The 22,258-nt window shown below is 40.6% G+C and overlaps 1 protein-coding gene across 1 annotated transcript in view; it reads right to left on the bottom strand.

The window, feature by feature from the left end:
• ADAMTS9 (ADAM metallopeptidase with thrombospondin type 1 motif 9) overlaps positions 1-22,258 on the bottom strand; it is a gene marked incomplete at its 5' end in the record, with an annotated part of 160,709 nt that overhangs the window by 20,339 nt on the left and 118,112 nt on the right. Inside the window, 2 exons of the mRNA XM_081072616.1 lie at positions 3,667-3,840; positions 16,797-16,970. Coding sequence (XP_080928742.1) covers positions 3,667-3,840; positions 16,797-16,970 — 348 coding nt within the window. The remainder of the gene's footprint in view (positions 1-3,666; positions 3,841-16,796; positions 16,971-22,258) is intronic.

The following is a 22,258-nucleotide window of genomic DNA, read 5'->3' as shown; positions in this document are numbered from 1 at the left end:
AGTCATTTAACCATTTTGCCATAATTAGAATGGCATTTAAAAATACCCAGATGATACAGAAAATAATAAAAAAAATATCTTACTAGTGCCCTAGTTCCCTTCTGTGATGGGACATCTAATTGGTTATTTATTTTATAATCTGTTCAACCTCCCTGGCTAAATATTTTATATGATAGATTATTTAAAAATAAATATGAATTACAATGAATTTAGTTTTGATGATATTTTTAGTCAAAGCCCTCCAATAACGGGCCATCCCCTGTGAAAATACTATATAAAATTAAGGCAGAGTATCAGGACTCTGGTGACAAAAAGCCTTTTGAGGCAGGACAGGTGAAGCCCTGGAAAGAGTATGTAAGTATGTGGCATGTTATGCCTTTTCTGGGGTGAAGGACCAAAGCTTTCATCAGTTCTTACTCTCTCTTATAAGCCACAGTGCCACTCTTTCCTAATGTATCTTGAGCTGTTACTTTAAGCCACGTGGCATTCTTTTCCTGTAACATTTCCAAGGAGAAGGCTCTTCTTGAAGAGGTCCGGGAGGCAGGAGGGAAGAAGCCGGTCCTCAGAGGCATGCAGAGCATTCCCGGTCCTTCCCCTTCAGTTGGCTCAAGACCTGGAAATGCTCTGGGTATGTTTCTTCCTTCTTTGGCTGCCGCTGTTCAAATGCCTGAAGCCCCAGTTGGAGCCGGGCCATGGGAATGCTAGGCCAGTCTGCGGTGTTTCGTGTGTGGACAGATCGCTAACAATTGCTCTGTCTAAGCTGTGGGTATTTCAGCGTGTCTACCCCAGTGTTTGCGTGCATGGAGCTCAGTTTGTGTGAACGGAAACAAGGCTGTATGTCTGAGAAGGCAGGTAACGGGAACTTTATTCCAACAAAGCAGAAGCAAAAGCAGCCCGGCGGCAGTTTACATGGAGACACAGTAGGAGACAGGCATTTGCTGAGGGAGCTGAGCCCCAAGTATGGTCAGGTTTTAGTAAGAGGCCTCCGCATCTCTGAGAAGAATCTGTAAAGAACGCATTCTCTTACGGAGCTATTCAGAGCATCATTAAGATGTTGACTGCCTCCGGCTTCCTTACTCCATTGCAGACCAGAGCTTTGAAATGGAGGAGGGCTCATCTGCCACAAGGGGAGAGTGGAGTGACGTGGGGAACTCTTACTATTGATTCTCCATGCCTTGGGGTCATGGGCTTTTTTTCATTATGTATGTGGATTACTTTTCTAATTTGAAAATAACAGCAAAGTAAAATGAAACAATAAGAACGTAGGCTCCTTGCAAACAAAACAGAAAGAGACTCAGGAATATAGAGAGAAAAAACTTATGGTTGCTAGATGGGAGGAGAGTAGGGATGGGGGCAAAGATGAAGGGATTAGAAAGTACAAATTAGTAGTCATAAAATAGTCACGGGGATGTGAAATGCCGTGTGGGCAATATAGTCAATAATGTTGTAAAGACTATGTAGGGTGCCACACGGGTACTAGACTTATCAGGGGGATTGCTTCATAAACACTTCATAAACTGTGGGGATGCCTGACCTCTGCGCTATACACCTGAGGCTGAAGTAGAACAATATTGAATGTCAACTGTAATTATATGTGTGTGTGTGTGTGTGTGTGTGTGTGTATGTATATGTTCCCCCATCCCCCCAACCCCACGGGATGTAAAATACAACATAGGGAATATAGTCAATGGTATTGTAACAGCTGTATACGATATAGTAGATTGGGGGAGTGTTGTCACTTTGTGAGGGGTGTAAATGTCAAACTATTACATTGCTTTGTACACCTGAAATTAATAATAATAAGAAGAAAAAGAATGTGGGCTCCTTGTATCAGTGATACACTTCAGGCCAGGGAAATGCATTAGCCAAGAGTAACGGAACTCCGCCTTTCCAATCTGGCTGGGCTGCCTCAGATTCAGGTGGGGCAGAGCGTAGAGAAGAGCGCCAACAACTCCCCAGGTCATAGGGCTCTCAGAGAGAAGACATGTCTTGCTGTGGCTCTTGCGTTTTACTAGTAGCTTTTCTAGAGGGAATTCTGATCCCACCTCTTGGGCATTACTCCCCTTATAGGGTCTCTTCCCCATGCTCCTTGTATCTGTGTGAAGTCCTATCTCCAACCCACTAAACATTACCTGTACATGTGCAGATTTCTTCAGTCTATGATATATCTGAGAATTTGCAGAAGTGTGGAAGGCTTTTAAAAAAAATCTTTTCCCAATCTCATCTTTTAGGGGTTAAGATTATAGGAGTAACATGACTCAAGTCTTAGAAAGACACCAAAGCTTTTTCAGCAGAGTGATAACAACACACCAGAACTGCCCAAGGGGATGGGACGGAGCTGCCCTGTGCACGATAGGAGGTTCACAGCACCCTTGGCCTCTACCCACTAGATGCCAGGCGCATTCCACTTCCCCCAGTTGTGACAACCAACAATGTCTCCAGACATTGCCAAATATCCCCTGGGAGGGAGGAGAGACAGAATCACTGGAGTGGAGAGAACGATGGAGAGACATAGTTAGAAAGACTTTAGGACCACCTTTAGCACAGAAACAATTCAACACTCAACACACATATCATCTCAATGGAAATACTCATCCCACTAAACGTGAAACTGCTGCCCTGTCAAACTTGAAGAGACTCCTTTGACAGCAAACACCTTTGCTATGAGCCCAGATACTTTCCTTTCACATCTTTAAATTCTTCTAGGAAAAGGATAACTGGTTTCAATGTTATAGATCTTTCAGTATTTGAAAATATCATCAGGTTTGAAAATATTAGAATCCTGCTATTGTTAGTACTGGCTGATTAATAACACAAAGTGTCCAGATAGGCACTGTATGCAGGAGGAGGTAAGACAAAATGGATACTTGAGATTCCTTGGATTTTATGGAAGATTATTTTGTTCCTCTGGATCAGAGGTTGTTTTTTTGTTTGTTTGCTTGTTTTTAAGGAGGGCACAGCTCACAGTGGCCCATGTGGGGATCCAGCCGGCAACCTTGGTGTTCTTAGCACCACGCTCTAACTAACTGAGCCAACCAGCCACTCTGAGATCAGACGTTGTTAAATGGGTAACCCATACATGGCCCATGCATGTGTTTGGTGTGCCCCACACAATGTTTTAAACAAATAATTTAAGTCCATATCTTAAAATTAGGAGATCTCACATAAAAATCCATAGTTTTGACCTCTCTTGAAAAATCAGGTTTGATAAGACCAGACTCACATTTCTGCATGACCTCTGCCAGAGTGGAAGAGAGCCTGTTCCATTTACACATCATGTGCTAGTTTGTCATAGACTCCACCCTTCCCTATTGCTCCCTGACACTAAGACATTCTCTGATCCTTAACTTTTTTCAGGCACTGACAGGCATCTTATGAACTTGCAGCCCCTGTAATAATCTCCTCCTAATCATACCAATGGGCTCTCAAGGTGAATCACAGAAAGAAGAGTTGAGGGGAGCTCAGAGACCACCTCATGCCACCCCCACTTCCCAATATGCCCAGGTGGAACACTGGCCTAAGAAGGCTGAGGGACTTGTCTGGGAATTCAGTTTTCAGTGGCAGAACTGGCAGGTGGGTCGGAGTCTCCCACTTTCCTGCCCCCATCACTTTCTTCCCCTCAGATCCCTGTTGCCCAGAAGGTGGTAACGGAATCCCAGGACGTACCTCCGACCATTCTCCTGTGATCCAGACATACTCGCAGGGCTGCAAAGTACAGCTCTCACTGTCCGCAGGCCGCGTGCTCCTGTCGCAATGCATGCTGTGAGCCTCATCTCCCTTGCCCTCATCCACACATACCACCTTGCGGTACCTGGAGCCTTCGCCACAAGTCTTGGTGCACTGTCAAAGACAGACAAAGCAAGCGTTGGTATGGGAGAAAAATAGGGTAATAATCATATCCTGGTATTATTACATATAAATATATGTAATATATGCTGTCTATTACATAAAGAAGAATATAACGTTACTGTAAGTATTTGTTTTCCTGTCTATGTACCCTGTAAGACTGTGAGATCTCTGAGGGCAGGGATTATCAGAGAACTCATGATTTTATCCCCGTTCCCTACAACGCCATCCTGGCACAGTGATAAGCATTCAATAAGTGGCTGTCTGAATGCTGGAATGGAAGCGTGAGTGAATGAAATTTCATGTTTGGAAAGAACCTGAAGCTCTGGTCACTTCAACCAACGTCTCAAACACTGAATCTTTTTAAAATTATGGCCTAATCGTTTTTGAACTGGTGACTAAATACCTCTAGAATCAGGGAAGTCATGGCCTGTTCAAGTGACTTATTTCATCTTGTAACACAGAACTAAATATATCTCTGCAGGTTCCAGCCTCTTGCCCTAGCTGTTGATTCTAGGGGAGCATAAAGGACAAGTTTCATTTCTCACAAATGATCTCCCTTCAGGGACTTGAGGAGAGATTTCCTGAGACCTCCGACAGCCTTTTCTTCTCTAGGGTGAACTGCTCTCATCTCATGGTCATTCGGCAAATATTCACCATGATCCTAATGAGGGTCAGGCCCTGTGATGGGTCCTGGAAGAACAAGAATGGACACACATGTCACAGTCTTTGCTCTCAGAGAGGAGCTTGTGTTTTAGTAGCAAAGACAGACATTAAAGGTGTGGGTAGCTAAGTAGGGACATTTAGCAGTTGCTATTTCTATTTTTCAGACGAAGAAATTTGGGCTGAAGAGAGCCTAAGTAACTTGTCCCATGTCATACATTTCTTTGTGAGGTAGAAGGGACAGATATTTTTATTCCCATGATCCAAGTAAGGAAAACAGAGCAGCTGGTATGTTTCCTTCTAGGATGATTTCTATGCTGTCCATTTGACGTTGGGAGCCAGTTTAACTCAGAAATTCTCTCCTAATATGCCCCTTGCCTTCCTTCCTTCTTTCCTTTTTTCCTTCCTTCATTCCATTTTTGGCAATAAAATACACATAACATAAAATTCATCATTTTAACCATTTTAAAGCATACAATTCAATGGCATTTAGTCATTCACAATGTTGTGCAATCATTACCACTATTTCTTCAGAATATTTTCATCACCCCAAAAGGAAACCCTGTACCCATTAAGCAGTCACTCCCCATTCCCCTACCCTCCCACCTGTGGCAACCACCAATCTGCTTTCTGTCTCTATGAACTTGCCTACTCTGGGTATTTCACATAAATGGAATTATTTAATGTGTCCTTGTGTGACTGGCTTCTTTTACTTAGTATGATGTTTCCACGTTCTTCCATGTTAAGCATGTTATCAGTACTTCATACCTTTTTATGGCCGAATAATAGTCCATTGTATGGATAACCACATTTTGTTTATTCAAATGTTGACAGACATTTGGGTTGTTTCCATCTATTGGCTATTGTGAATACTGCTGCTATGAACATTCGTGTACAAGTTTTAACACCTGATTTGAATTTTTTGGGATGTATTCCAAAAGTGGAAATGTAGGGTCATACGGTATACTTTGCCTTTTGTGAGCTGCTCGCTCCTTCAAGAAGTAGAAGCATATATATAGTATGTCCTGGTAGCCTCTTGTCATTTGCAAACTTAACTCAAAATTTCTGTTGCCTGAAAGAAAGCCTCAACATCTAGAACATGCATTTATAATTTTTCTGGGGGTACAAATATGAACTGGAAGCACTGTGAGGTGAGCATGAAGGAACAAATCCCCTTCAGCGGCTGGCTGAGCCGGCTCCTGGCTCAATCCTGGCTCAGTGGTTTTGGGGTTTTCTGTGTCCCTGGAGGATGCTGGGAATGATTGTGAAGTAATGTTTTTTGTTTCTTCATTGAAAAAATGCCAGATGAGTTAGGGAGCTACTGAATGTTGCAAAACACAACAAAACAATGGTTCATCTGTGATGGTTAGATGCATGTAGAAGAAATACTTAACTCCCCTTAGAAAAAGGAATTCCTTAGAAAATCAGGATTTAGGTGACTCAGAGAAGATCATGATCATTGAGCAGCCAACCTTTACTAAACTGTCAGTGTCCTCTCATTTTCACTAATCCACGGGGCTTTAATCTGGGTCAATAAGTAACAATTCAGAGCAGAAATGCAGGGATTACTAAACACTTTCTGCTTGGTAAGTGTTTCTCCCTTGGTTTTGAAGAATGTTTAACTACCATAAAAACTCTTCTGCCAATCGTGGAAAAGGGAGTTGGGAAACCTTTCTTTGTGTTGACGTAAAAAACGTCCAAACCTCTGAGAATCTTTATGAGTTTATTTGAGCCAAACTGAAGACAATTGCCAGGAAGGAAAATCTCAATGGATTGAGAAAATGTTTCCGAGAATGGAGTTTTGCAGCTTATTTTATACGTTAGAATCAAAGGAGACATCAGGAGGTCACATGAAATCCGCTGGTGGTAGATTAAGGGGGTGGGAGAAATCAAAGCAGGGAAATCTCTGGCATTGAATAAAAAGGCAAATAGAGTAACACATACTTCTTTTACATTGGTGAGTACAAGTTAATAATTAACATCTACAGCACATGGGGTGGGATGTGGGCAACAAGATAACAATGAGGGGTTCTGTGGTCTCCTGCTCTGGTGTACAGTTGTGCCCTGAGGGGTCTAGAAAATAAGATTACTCTGACATTTGAAAGGGAGGTTATCTTAGATGCAAAAAGACAATAGACAGACTCAATTAAGGTAAAGATTGACCTTTGTCACGGAAGCTACAAGCCTAGGACGTGACTACGCTTCATGACCTGCTTTTAGTTAGGGATTTCTATGTTCAGACCTTCCTATGTGGTTACTTTCGGTCTCTGAGTTTGTAGGTCCCGCCATACTGGCCTCCCCTGAGCTTGTCAGGTTTAGTATGTGGCCCCCTTTTTGTCCACAACTGAGTATAACTTTTAGAAAAATTAAAGTAAGTAAATAAGTGCTTTGGAATTAGTTAGCAGAAGCTCTGAAACCACGGTAGCACGGCTTTCCTCCTGGAGTCCTAAATCCTAACTAGAGCAGGGGACTGTCTGGGTGATCAGAAAGCAAACCCAGCCCTATGGTATCGGATTTTATCAGCCTTTGGTAATATCACTTCCCCCTTGTGATTTATGGCTCTTTCCTTTGTCCTGAAAAATGATCTGGAATGTCCTGAAAAACAGCTGGAAAGCTTAATCAACCTCATTTTAATTCCAAAAGGTTTTCTCAAATTTCATTATAACTTTTAGGAAAAATGATACCAAGTGTATAAGTCACACCACCGGCTTCCTTGCATTCCAGTACACACTGTAATTCAGAAAGCAAATAATCACAGCACAGGGCTACAGTGGGTAGCTTGCCCATTGTCTCACAGGCTACGTGTGCCTTTAAATGTGCTGAAATTAACAAAGGGGAAACAACATTCCAAATTGAAGGGTGAGGAAGACCTAAAATAAACTTTTAAGGTACTATTTTATTTAGCCAGGTCAGTTAGCCACAGGATGACAGTCTAAAAAGCATCATTGGTGCAAGGAGTAGAAATTGTCTTTCCTTAAAGATTATAATCAAGTTACTTGACACTATTTTGAGATTCCCTAACCATGGGGGGCAGAAAATCACTTTATCTTCACGTGCTCTACCTTTTAAGCTTGTTGAATCTCTCCACGCATGAAGGACTGTGTCCTGTGGGTTCTCGTGCCAGGCTGCCGTTGTTCGCTAGTGTGTGCAGACAAGCCCCAGGACGAGCGGAGATATCACTGTGTTCTATGTGTGGTGTGCAAAGGTTTTTGTGCAGTGATTACCAATCAATTTATCTAACACTGCTTTAAATTAAAAAAGAAAAAACAGTCTTTAAATTACCGATAGGGTCTACTCTCAAAGCTCATTGTAAAGTCAGGTAGGTAGAGCTCAGACACTTTTACGCCAAAATACTATATCGGCAAGAGAAAAGGGCAGACACCATACCAGGGAGACATTTCGTAACTTTAAAGTCAATCACACTTTCAACCAATATTTTCAACGGGCCAATTTCTGTAATAAGCGGTGGTTACAGCTCTGACATCTTCCTCCCCCCTTTCTCTCTCTGCTATGACACCTAGGGTGGCTGCCTCTCCCAGCTTGGGGTCTATGTGTCAGGACAGCCGGCTAATTGATGACACTGGGGTTTAACATTTAGGGCCGCTTTGTATGAGCAGATGTGGGTTTCATAACAGAGAATGTGAGGGGGAAGGTGCCATCAGGGATTTCTGCAACTGTGACGGTAAAAGAAGAGGACAAGAGGCAGGAATTTGCACCATGCTGAAAGGGGAGCCCAGGTAGTGGTAGCTGAGGAGAAGGAGTGCAGGCGGAGATGACTAACCAGGGGCAGTGGTAGGAGGGGCTCAGGCTGCATGGAGGCTGGAGGTGAAGGTCATGGGGAAGTGTGTGTGTGTGTGTGTGGGGGGGGGGAATGACTACAGCAGCTTGGGGATGTTAGCGCCTCCTCTTTGAGATGGAGATTCCAGAAGGTGGACAGAGGCCAGGGCTGGAAGGGGCTTGTAAACCTACTGCACTGCTTAGGAGAAAAGCCAAACTTTGGCTCTGGCTACAGGGCACATCATAACCCGGTGGCTCCTGCAGTCTGACCTCCCTGGTGTCTGGTTCCCTAGGTCACGCTGCTCCCGCCATGCTGTGCTTTTGTACAGAAATACGCTGGGCTTTGTTCTCCCTCTTCCTTCTACCTGGAATCACTTCCTTCTGCTCTTCGCCGCCTGACCACGCTTGAGAAAATGGGACTGGCCTGTCATTCTCTGTCTCTGTATTCAGTACCTTGTTTTTGTCCTGTCACAGCACTTGTCACAATTGGCAGTTTCACATAACATGTTTGCTTGTTTTGTGTCGGTCTCTCCCACCAGACAATCAATCCATAGTCTCTGCTGCATCCCTATTGCCTCGTTGAGTAATAAAGAGTTAATATCTGGCCCTTATACACACATCAAAACCTGATCCCTCCCTATTGTACACTTGCCAAAATCTTCTCAACCAACTGACCAGGGACCTGCTACTCATTTCTAACTTTTCTGTGCTAAGGAGATAAACTTGGGAATCACTCTATAGCTGATCTCAATAAAAGTTCTTAGAATCCAAATATGTATGAGAGTGGCCCAAGTTCCTGCACTGGGCCAAACAGCCATGGGGCGGGCAGCTCTGCAAAGGCCAGACTTATCGAAGCACAGCTTGTCTGTGGCAATGTGACAAGAAAACAGCTGTTCTTACAGGACAAACACTTTGCTTGCCTGTTCTAAAAGACATTTGATAATAGAATGCAGTGATTCTAAAGCGTTAAAGAAGAAAGACCATCAATTTGCAGGCAATGTTCTTTAATATCTTTATTTTCCCTCCCTCCCTTCCTTCCAACTATCTTTTTGTACCACCATTCATTTTATTCATTCAACAAGTGCACTCACTATAGGTACTGTGCTAAATGCTGGGGGAGGGGGGCAATAGAGGGGAAACTGGTGAATAAGCTGTCTGGCCCCAAACTGATAATCAGCTGATAACACAGATAAGGAAAACAGGCAACAACAATTCAGAGTGCTAGCTGCAAAAGCAGAGTATTTTCAGGTTGCTGCAAGAGCTGAGAGTGTGGCCATCTGACTCAGTCATTAGTGTGAAGGGCTTCTGAGAGGAAGTAACATCTGGGTTGATAGAGGCCTAAAGGATGAACAAGAGAGAGTGCAATAAAGGAAGGAGCTGGGCAACCTCCTTGTGATAGAGTTACTAGGGAGGAAAGAGAGTATTCCAGGTAAAGGTTAAAACACAAAGGATACTTGCAAGACCTGGGACATTTATTCCCTTATGCTAAGAGATACATAACTCATATACTCACAATTCAAATTTGATCGAAAGACCTCTGCAGCTATAAGAAAATTCTGTCAGATTATAATACGATTAATAATTAAATCCTTTATGGTCACAATTTTCAAAAAAATTAAAAACTCTTTTTTTTTTTCTTTTTTTAACTCAAACAGCCTCATGAGCATTGTAATTCTAAAGTAGTCACTGAGAGGCCAAATATCTAGCCGGAAGTTGGCAGGTGTTACTAAAAGCCCAACATTGTGATATGCAGGTTAAGCTGATGTGCTGGTGATCATCTGATCTCTCCATCAGAGGCCACTGTACTAAAGAGAAGCAACATCTACGGAAGGTCTAAAATGTGCTAGGCACTGGGCTGACCCCTCACTTAAATCTCACTACAGCCTCAGTATGCCCCTTCAGCAAAGTCCGCCATACTTAAAATTCCCATTTTGCAAATGAGCTAACTGAAGCCCAGAGATTTGAAGTCCATTTCCCTGAGCCACACACCAATTTGTCTCGTTTATAGTATGGTGCTTCTAGGGTATACACAAAATGAGACACGGATGTCTGGATAGAGCACTTTCCTCTTCTCCTCCATCTAGAAGTCTAGGCTCTACCCTCTGGTATCATGAAGGCACACCGATGCACCTTCACCCCACACAGCCAACAGGTCACGCGATAGACAAAAGAGGTCCCCTGACTCCCGGCAGCCACCAAGACTCCCCCAGCCACAAACCAACTAGACCAAGAATTTCATTTTTAGAAGGGGGTTGGGGTGATCACCCAGTAACGGGAATTCTGCTTTGATGCCAACTCTGCTGTAAGAGGCTGGACAAGCCTTTAAGAGAGAAATAAAATTGTTCATCTCAGGTGCAGGGAAAGCAGTGGAATATAAAGATTCAGAGCATATGTTCCAGAGGTCGTGCTGCTGGGCTTCAGACCCCAGTCTTATTACTTAGTAAATGCATGAACGTGGATGAGCTAACCTACGTAAGCCTCAAGATTCCTCATCTTTAAGTGAGGATACAAATTTAATGACTACATTAGAGAGTTATGGAAAACATTAAATGAGGTCCTCCACATAAAAATACTCAACACAGTGCTTAGTCCATAGCTTAATATACAATAAGATTTTTTAAAAAATCATCATCAGTATTAGGGCCACTGCTCTATATAATTCTAGGGGTTGCCCTGACATTGTAGCCTATGGGAATAGTACACCCCGAATTGTGCAGTGTACCACCTGTGTGGCTGTATAAAACATCCCTGAGGATTACGCTACTGTTGAGACAGGTTAGTTAGCATATTGCTAAGTAGACAGGGAAGTTCCTCATGGAATAAACAAAAGACAGACATATTCTGAGACTTCAGGTTTTGAAATCACTCCTTCGCTCCGGGACAAAATGCAACAGTGCCTTGAGATTAATCATAAAATTCCTTTTGGCCTGACAAACGGAGCAGATCTGACAGATAAGAGTCGGTTATTTTGCTGATTCCTTCAGGATGGGCAAACAGAACAAATCTGGTAGATGGATTTCATTAAAAGGTGCCAGCTCCCCTACCCCAAACAAGCAAGGGAAGGTATGAAAGGAAGAGCTTTTGCTTCAGTCAGTGGGCAACCCCATTCGGCAGCTCTGACCCTTTGCTTTCAATAAAACTATCCTCTTTTTAAAACTCTTTGCCTCTCCTGGGTCCGTGTTTCCATTCTTCGGTCTCTTGAGACACGATCCTGGCACTCACTCACTCACTCCAAAGTCCCCTACATCATTTGGGGACTCAGAGAGAGATATTCTTCCTTCATGGTGGCTATGCCAAACTTGTGCTTCTCAACGTGGGTGTTTGGACTATTTCTCAAAGAGAGGAGGGTGCCATTTGCTATGTGCTTTGCATGAAATGCATCTGGCCAACAAACAGGTGCGTTTAATAGTCCACGAGGGGGAAGCAAAAGGGGAACGTGCACACTTAAGAAGCAAACAAGAGCTCTGAGGTGGTTGCCCAGGGCTGTTAGGGAAGAGAACTTCCTGTAATGGGATGGGGTCAGGGAATCCGGAACATCTCAGGGCTCTGAGGCTGTGCCTGGGCATGCTCACAGACATCAGTCAGGTCAAGGTGTCACTAGATGAAGTGAGGAAAGTCAAGACACATGCCTGCACCAAGTAAGTATCAGGTAAAATGGTAGCAGAGTGAATGGGTGTGAGAGCACATGAGGGTGGTGATTGAGGGGAGTCTGAAGGGTGCTGTACTATCAAGTCACCATCCAATTTACTGTTTAACAAGGATCCTTCTGATCATGAAAGTAGCAGCGATGAATAATTTCACCAGCACTGTCCTAGACATAAACGAGTACTGCCCCAAGCAAACAGGATGAGTGGCCACTCTATTTTTGATTTGAGCTACTAGGGTGGTTGCCTAGCAGTTATCAACATTCACTCTAAGCCTTGCTGTGGGGACATTCTGAGAGGGCCACCAGCCAACTTCACATATGAGGAACAAAGGCTCTTGATGGGGCTTCTCTCTCCTCCAGTTACCCTGGGACTCACTTTGCAAATTCAGTGTCAAGTGAGGACCTCCCACAGTGTTCCACTCTCCCTCACCGCCCAGGTCTACCTTCCTCAAACTCTCCAGGTCTGGGCAGATGAAAAAGCATGCACACAGGCGGGTAACTATCCGAATCTGCTTTTTCATTGTTTAGAGTATTTCCCCTTTGTGAGAATGGTTAACCTCTGGTAAACTTCTAAATATAGTCACAGGTCAGGCTATCTCCTTAGGTCTTCTGTTCTTAAATGAAGCTTGATGTTTGAAGAAGAATTTAAAAACATCCATCTGCATATCACATGCAAAGATGTCAATTTCTAGTCATATTTTGTATGATCAGATAAGAGGATTTCCTCAGTACATATTTGGCAAGGTTTCTATTCTTCGGGATTCAGAAGGAATGGAACTTGCATTTTCCAGATTGGCTCTAGCATTTTTCAAAAGTTGGCTAACACATGAGTAGTCAGCTTAGATTCATTTCTCAACACTATCTTACTTTCAACTCCTTGGAGCAGTTACACAGGGTTGAGTTTGGTATGTGCTGAAGAGGGAAAGAGAGAAAGCCGGCAGTGGTAGGTCTGAAACAAGAATTACAAAGAGAATCAAGATGTAACACAGGAAGAGAGAGATGAGAGAGTCTCTTCTTCCTTCTAAATCTAATATCGTCAATCCCAAACCACTCCGTTATCTCAAATTTTCTCAGAACAACTCTGCATAGTTATTACTATCTGCATTCTACAGATGGCAAACCCCAAGGTTCAGAGAAATTAAGAAAACTTGTTCTAAGTCACACGGCTAATAAGTGGCAGTGCTGGGATATGAAACAGGTCTGTAGAATTCTACAGCCTCTGTGGTTTTCAGTGACTTGTGTGGCACAAGTGTAATTAATTTGAAATTTAATTGCTTTAAACATTCTTCTCTGTCACTATCTGGTGGAAGTAAAACTATCTAAAAGGAAAACAAGCAAAAAAAAAAAAAAACAACAACCCCGAATAGACAGAGTAGAGAGTCCTAAAGAAAAGAGATGACTGCAAACAGTGGAACTGATCCGTTAGGAGAGTGAGCTGAGGCGGAAGGACAGGCTGGAAGGCTCAATCCCCACACACGTTAGGAATGCAGTGGTAAGAAAACAATCCCATTTAAAATTGTATCAAAAAAACCCAAAATACTTAAGAATCAATTTATTCAAGGAGGTGAAAGATCAGTACACTGAAAACTATATGACACTGACAAAAAAAACTAAAGAAAACACAATAAATGAAAAGATATTCTGTGCTCATGGACTGGAAGAACTAATATTGTTAAAAGGTCCACAAGACACAAAGCAATCTACAGATTCAATGCAATGCTAGCAAGATTCCTAAGGCATTTTTCACAGGAAAAAAAACACCTTAAAATTTGTATGGAAATTGGCCCACAAAAGACCCCTGAATTTCCAAAGAGATCATGAGAAAGAACAAAGCTGTAGGCATCACACTTCTTGATTTCAAACTTGTATTACAAAGCTATAGCACTGAAAACAATATGGTATTGGCTAAAAAAAATGACACACAGATCAATGGAATAAAATAGAAAGCCCAGAAATAAACTCACATACATATATGATCAGTTAATTTATGACACAGGAGCCAAGAATATACACAGGAGAAAGGATAGTCTCTTCAACAATGGTGTTAGAAAAACGAGACAACCACATGGAAAAGAATGAAACTGGACCCCTACCTTATACCATACACAAAAACCAATTCAAAATGGATTAAAGACATGAACAAAAGACCTGAAATCATAAAATTCCTAGGAGAAGACATAGAGGGAAAGTTCCTTGATATTATCAGTCTTGGAGATGATTTTTTTTGGATTGACACCAAAAGCAAAGGCAACAAAAGCAGAAATAAACTAATGGGATGACATCAAACTAAAAAAGGCCAAAGAACCTGAACAGACATTTCTCAAAAGAAGACATACAAATGGCCAAAAGATATATGAAAATGTGCTCAGCATCACTGATCATCAGGAAAATGTAAATCAAAACCACAACGAGAAAGCACCTCACACCTGTTAGAATAGCTATCATCAATAAGACAAGAAATAATAAGCATTGGCAAGGATGTGAAGAAAAAACAACTTCTTATGTACTGTTGGTGGGAGTGTGAATTGGTACAACCACTATGGAAAACAGTATGGAGATTCTTCAAAAAATTAAAAATAGAATTATCTTATGACCTAGCAATCCCACTTCTGCGTATTTATCTGAAGGAAACAAAATCACTAATTCAAAAAGATAATATGCACCCCGATGTTCACTGCAGCATAATTTACAATAGCCAAGACATGAAAGCAACCCCAGTGTCCATTGATGGATTAACTGATAAAGAAAATGTGTTATACATATACAATGGAATATTACTCAGCCATAAAAAAGAAGGAAATCCTACCATCTGCGACAATATGGGTGAACCTTGAGAGCAGTATGCTAAGTGACATAAATCAGACAGAGAAAGACAAATACTGTATGATCTCACTTATATGTGGAATCTAAAGAAAAAACAAACTTATACAGAGAATAGATTGGTGGTTGCCAGAGGCTGGATGTGGGGAGTGGGTGAATGGGTGAAGGGGTCAAACGGTACAAACTTCCAGTTATAAGATAAATATTGGAGATGTGGAGATGTAATGCACAGCATGATGACTATAGTTAACAGTACCACATGGTATATTTGCAAGTTGCTATGAGAGTACATCTTAAAAATTCTCATCACAAGAAAAATAATTTGTAAGTATGTGAGGTGATGGATATCAACTATAACAGAGTTATTGTTAATAATAACTAAACTTACTGTGGTAATCATTTTGCAGTATACACATATCAAATCAGCATGCTTTCACCAAAAACAAATATGATGTTATATGTGAATTACATCTCAATAAAACTGGAAGAAAAGTGGCACTGCCATAGCACTTATGTAAAATAATAATAAAAAAAAGAATGTAGTGTAGTACCTCTAATGGTTTAAGAAAATAAACTTAGGTTCAAGTCTTACTTCTTCCACTTGCTAGGTTTGTGGCAGTTGGACAAATGACACTGGCTCTATAAACCTCAGTTTCCTCAACTGAAAAATGGGATAACAATAACACCCACTTTGTTGAGTGGTTAAAAATATTTAGTGAGGTAGTGAACATAAAGCACTTACCACAGTGCCAGGCATGGTTTCCCCTATTCTGAAAACCATTCCTGGTGGAAAATTCCCGTTTTACTATTCCTCTCTGAACAATCTACAGCATGTGTGTTCTAACATTCTATAAATTTCAGGTGTACAACTTTGTAATACGACATCTGTTTATTCTATTGTATGCTCACCATCAGAAGTCTAGTCTCCTTCTGTCACCATATATTTGACTCCCTTTACCCTTTTCGTCCTTCCCCAGTCTCCTTCCCCTCTGGTAACCACGATTCTGTTGTCTGTATGTATGAGTTTGTTTTTCATTTGTTTATTAGTTTGTTGCTTTTTGTTTTATATTCCACATGAGTGAAATCATATGGTTCTGGTAATTTTCCACATGACTTATTTCACTTAGCATAATTCTCCCAAGATCCATCCACATCGTCACAAATGGCAGTATTTCATCTTTCTTTATGGCTGAGTAGTATTCCATTGTATGTATATGTACCACATCTTCTTTATCCAGTCACCCATCAAAGGGTTGTTTCCATGTCTTGGTTATTGCAAATAACAGTATGAATTTTCTATTTCATTCCAATGTCAGTGAACATGGTTTTGCTTCCTAAAACTCTTTCCCCCTTTTCTACAATCTAAGCTTGTGTTCTGGAAACAGAGGTTACCTTGTACTAATGTCTTACTTTCCTAGCCAGACTTTTCCCCAGGGACGTTTAGTGTTTTCTTTAACTAAACATTAACATTAAACATTAGCATTTTCTTTAGCAAACATTAAGTGGGAGAAAAATAAGTCGTCTATTTCTGCATCAACTGAGTAGTTCTTCAGATCCCATCATTGTTTTAATGGTGGAAATCCTTCACTAATTAATCAGGGTTTCAAAAGAGGGCCTGTCCTCTACCTGCCAGCCAAAGTCATGGAAGGAGGGAAAACACAGAGGAGTTTAACCTTGAGTCTGTCTTGTGGTGGTCTGCACTAATACGGAATGACCAAGTCTGGATACACATATTTGAAATATTTTGTCCATCTCCCCCTCCTTCTGTGAAAGTTATCTGTATGTATTTGGCCCAAGGCCTGTTAAAGTTCCTCTGGAGGCAGTCAGACTTGGTACATTCAAGGACACCGACACAGGAATTGCATAAAAAGGAGGAGCTCTCCCACCCTGGCTGGAGTGAATTGCTTGCCTTCTGACAGCAGACCTTTTGGGAAAGAGCCAGCCCTGTCACCATGCTTCAAGGCTTCACAGGGGAACGGATGTGATGATAGCAAGGGGGTTGAGCAACATGCCTGGCAGGTACCCACTTCATGGCTCTACTTACTTCTTGCCATTCCTCTGCCCTCCAGGCGTAGAGAGGACACGGCAGCTCTTGGCAGGCTCGCTCCGACTCCGGTCTGGTGTAAGGGTTGCACTCGGTCTCTCTGGCTATTTTGTGTATTCCCATCTGACAGCCCACATTTCTCCGCTGCACGCCTGGGCCGCAGGACGCAGAGCACTAAGAAGACAGAGTGTGTAAGTGGGAGCTTTGGGGAACACTGTGTGTTGAAGGGTGTGGGGGGAGGGTCACAGACATGGGGAATGCACCCCTAATCCAATGCCTTTCACAAAGTTTTCTAAATCCCAATGAAAGGGACCGAGGGCAATGTCTTAACCTGTGAACTCACTGCCTATTAATGTTGGTGAGGAAGGTATTCAAGTTTCAGGAATCTCAAAAGTTAGCAAAACTCTTGAACAATTGAAAAGGCTGGGAATGATCATAAAGAAACATTTGGTACAACCTAGAAATCGTATTGCCATGTGAAATGAAAATCCCAAATAATTTCTATCCTGGAGGATGTGAGCTTCTTGAAATTGGAGATACAGTACTGTATAAAAAGAATTTCTTGGCAGGTTAAAACTATAACCCAAGGATTGTAAATTGTGAAGCTTTTAGAGCCTTATAAGTAGAATTATTTTCTCCAGTCTCTTCCTTTTCTTTGCTCCTATTCCTGGCAACAGATAAATGTTTTTTTTTTTTTTAAACTCTGGAATTCTCTAAAGTATTTTTGTCTATGTACAACCTAAGAGATGAATATATAAGAAGAAAAGCTGACAAAGGAAAAACCATTTCCTCAGGCATAATGTTTCAGCTCATGAAAAATACTGTTCATCAGGCTGAAATATTTTGTTGACCAAGTTGCAAAACACCATATTAAATCTGCAATTAACTTTCTCCTAAATTAATTTTTTAATGGTTTCTTCATTGCTGGATTTTACAATCTCAAGCCAAGAATTATCGTCTTTATTAAGGTTTTGACAGTCAGAAACTAATGGCAATGTTTGATTGGAAAGAACAGAATATTATTACACTTAGCTATTTAAAAATTTTACCAAGGTTTTGTGATAGCTCAGCTTCCATTAATTTGTCTGGCTTTGAGAAGACAAGTTTAACATACACTAAATCCATATTCCTAAGAAGAAGTCTTCATAAAGAATAGAATTATGCACTCTTAAGTTAGAAAAGAATTCTTGTCCAATTAACCGGTGGTAAGACTCATCTAACTCTGAGTTAATAGAAATATACTATCAAAAAGTACATCCAATGGATTCTGCTGATTATTAATTTTATTGCCATTTCAGATTTTAAGAAACTAGGTGATACTACGTAGAAGGGAAATTATGTCGTTTCAGATGAGTCTGTACCAGGGAGGAGCTCAGATGTTCATATCAAAGCTAGCTGAAGAGAAGGAAATATTTTGGAGCAACATACTCTTGTTTGGTTTTAATTGTATTAATTGGATTGAATGCATTTATGACCCACAAAAAATCAGACTTTTAAAGTTATTATGTCCTGGGTGGAACGGGGGATGCCTGAACACAAGAGATTGCCTTGTCTACAAAGAATGGCCATATATCACTTATGGGAGCAACATACATACTATTTCCCATTGGTTACACTGGAAACAAGGAACTGTAACACAGGGGAGTGACACAACAATGGCAAACATTCAAACATTCTCATCATCAACAAACAACAACCATCAAAAGAACACTTTGGCTGTGTGATTTTGGGCTCTTAATTATAAAACAGTATATTTCCAGAACAATGTGTCCAAATAGAAATACAAAGAAAGAATAAGAAGGGTTAAATAAACAAATTTGAGTTGGGCATAGGGCTGATACACATATGCAAAAGCTCAGAAGCTTTCACAACCTAAAGAAAAAGGAAACAAGGTTGAAGACATTTAGAGTGCATACAATTCAGGCTCAAAGTAAACGAAACCTCTTTTTTATGTTATCGTTATTGAGAAAATTACATATAGTTCAATGAAAGCAAGGTATTAAGAGCCTGAAGTAAGTAACATTAAAAAAAAAATCACTGCCTACAATGTTCAATAATATTTCAAAAGGCAAATAAAGACACAGGAAAGTTCAACTACATAATATATTTTTGTGGCTTCTGAGTTTTATAATGTCAAAGCCAGCTTTGAAATCATACAACAAAATTTCGACATAATGTAAATGCACAACAAGGTACAAGCTCTGCCTTCCTGTATGCTGCATCCATGGGATCTTTGTTTAAAATGAACTGCACTGCCTGAGTGTGACTTCTTGGTGTTTCAGCTTTCTTCCTGTGCTGTGTCGTGGGAGGCAATGATTTGCATACACAGCTAGCCAGGCCTTGCTTAGTGAATTCAGAGAGATTTGTACAGAAACCCCATGAATAAAACAGCATCAAAAAGACCTCTGCATGATCCTGGAGGTGGTGATGGTGGTAGTATGTGCACATGTGCATGCTTACTTCTTCTTGTTCTATTTAGTACATCCTTTCATTAGTTTACAGAGGAAAAAAGTTGAGCACTCTCTATTAATGTGTTCTCCCCCACAGCCATCATTCCAGCATGCCAGTCTATTTGTGCAGGTTTAAAAGTAGATGTTTTTAGCTCTGAACTACTAAGCCGGGAGCTATGTTTCATCTCTCTACACCGTACTGTGCAATGCTAGTATACAGAGTTCACCAACCGAAAGAGGGAACTTGACGCTTATTTCCATGGATAAAAAGAGTCTCTGTGGAAGTTCTGATTTTGGAGAATTATAATATACACTTGAAAACCTGGAAAGAATTTTATAGACTTTCTTCCAGTATTACTTTGGTGACATTATTTAAAGGAGGGACTAGCTTGAAAAATAACTATATGAAGCAACTATAACAATATTAATAACTACAACAATAGCAAACTTTTATGAAGCACTTATTATGTGCTAGTTTCTAAACTAGGATTTCTCAACCTAATAATTCTTTTTTTTTGTTGGTGGCTGTCCTGTGCTTTGTAGGAAGTTTAGCAGCATCTCTGGACTCCACCCACTAGATGTCAGTCACATTTCGTTTCGTCCACCACGTTATGACATCTAAAGCTGTCTGCAGACACTGCCAAATGTCCCAAGAGGTACAAAATCACCCCAGTTGAGAGCTATATGCTAAGCATTTTACATAAGATATGTTTTGTATTTCTTAGTAAACCTTTTAGGCAGATACTCCACAAATAAATTAAGCAAAGAACAGAGATAATAACTCTAACTCAAACAAAAACAAAAAACAAAACAAAATAAACCAACAGTCAAAGTGAATTCTGTCCCAGGCAATGTACCATAGTTACTGTGGATTACAATGTGCCTTCCAGTTTTTAAAATATGGTGCGGTCTTCTGTATGATGTCAGCACGAGTGTGGGTGAGAAACCTGTATTCAAACAATTCAACATCAATGCTTACAGTTCAAATACAAAGAAAATAATGGAGAGCACATCTTTAAAGCCCCTCTCTTTCTCATCACTGGGCCTGTGTATGTGGTTTCCTTGATTTCTCAAAAGATACAAGCTACGCATTTGCCATGTTTCTCCCTTAACACTTGCAGAACACTTCAGAATCAGACACCACCATCAGGCTGCTCTCAATGTAATTATGAGAAAAATCCTAACCCAAATGGCTGGTACATTCATATTGCAATTTGCCACTTTCTATTCTGGCATTAGCATTGAAGAGCTTGAAAGACACTGAATTATTTCCCCGAATCTAAGCCACCACTCATTGCCAGACACAGCGTCATGTTTTGTATCAAGAAAGAAAACAAGGAGTATTCATCGAATCATGGCATTTTGAAATTTATTGTTAGGCCCATCCTGACCACAGAGATAGTAAAGCATAAAAAAGAAATGTGACTGAGGATTGATAGAATGCATCCACTAAATGAATTCATGACTGATAAGTTCTAATCTGACCATTCTTCGCATTTCTGATTTTCATTTTAAAAACAAAGACTTTCTATAGGAATAGGTAAGTTTAAAAAATTCCTTCTGGAATGCTTTTGTATCTGGAAAATATAGAGCTTTCACATTGATCAAGCTGAATCAAGAATTTGATGTTGATTTTTATCTTAAAATTTCATGGGCGTCTAACCTTAGCTATTCATCAAAATCATCAAAACAAATCGAACATGAATTTTGGGGGAGAAAAAGCTTTTAAACTATAGTGAGGATGCTTTCCAATAAAAGACATGCTTTTATTGGAAAATATTTCCTTTAGAAATGAAAGATTTTCAAAAGACGTAGGAATAAAACATTCTACTTTAAGCCCCCAAACACCAGTTTTGAGGGAGAGATTCTGCAAATTAGCTTGGCTATCCCAGTCACCTGTTACAATATTCTCTATGTCTTATTATCATCAGACAGTTTGACATGATGAGAAATTGCATTAATTATTCTTCCTACCTTGAGGATGAGATGATTAGAAAATAGCTACCAGCAGAAAACAGAGGGACCAGATATAAAATCTTTTAAATTTGTGGCAAATAGATAGTCATTACTCTTGCTTTAATATTGCTACCTGAGGGATATTCCTGTTTACCACTGGATCATTATTAGTACGCAGATAATCTTTAATCATGCAGACCATCTTTCTCCATCAAACACTGGACCTGATTATTTTTAGGCACTCTTCTAAATTGCAACAATTGGATTTCACCTGTGCAGCACCTTGTCTTGCCTGCTTTTATAATTCATTCCTACAAATCAAATCAGGACATTATGAAGCTGGCCACAGGTCATTACATAACTGTGTTTACTTGCATTTTCTACAAAGGTGACTAGACTTTTCTGAGCAATCATTTTGAACAGGTGCGGTCTTTTCTGGGGAGGCTTTCTGATAATCCTATTACCTTATGTTCAGAAAAATCCCCAGGGTTCAAACCTAATCATCACAGCTTTGTGAGCAATTTTAGACTTTCCCTCAGGATCACAGGATACTGGAGTAAAACTCACTCTGTGTTTACCAATAAACAGCAAAAGATTGTCTTAATTGTCTTTTTACTGAATGAATTGGACTTTAAAATGACCATCATTTACATGCTCTAAACTTAATATTCAGGGCAAGATGCAAATAGGCAAATAGAGGCTAAGGAATAAAGAAAAGTAACAGAGCATGAACGTCTACAACAGGACAAGCTAATTAGTGTGGTACCTTAAATAATATTAGCTTCAGGCTTTTACATGAATTGAATGGCTCCAAAACAAAAGGACTGGAAGTGGCAGATGACAGTAATCTCTTAGAAAACCATTAAAGATGACTAGTATGAAACAGCTCTTTGAAATCTCATCCTTTAAGGAAGCCAGAGAAGGAACTAGCTCTGGCAGGACATAGATGCTTTGAGTATTAAATTAAAACAAAAACAAAAAAAAAGGCATGATCGTTATGCTGAAGGCTATGAGAGGGATTTGCCCACTCTGCTGGAGAACGGGGCAGGCCATAAT

Source organism: Rhinolophus hipposideros (genome assembly GCF_964194185.1).
Source record: "Rhinolophus hipposideros genome assembly, chromosome: 14".
Taxonomy (NCBI): domain Eukaryota; kingdom Metazoa; phylum Chordata; class Mammalia; order Chiroptera; family Rhinolophidae; genus Rhinolophus; species Rhinolophus hipposideros.
Note: the sequence above shows the minus strand (reverse complement) of the source record. Positions and strands in the feature narration are given on the sequence as shown.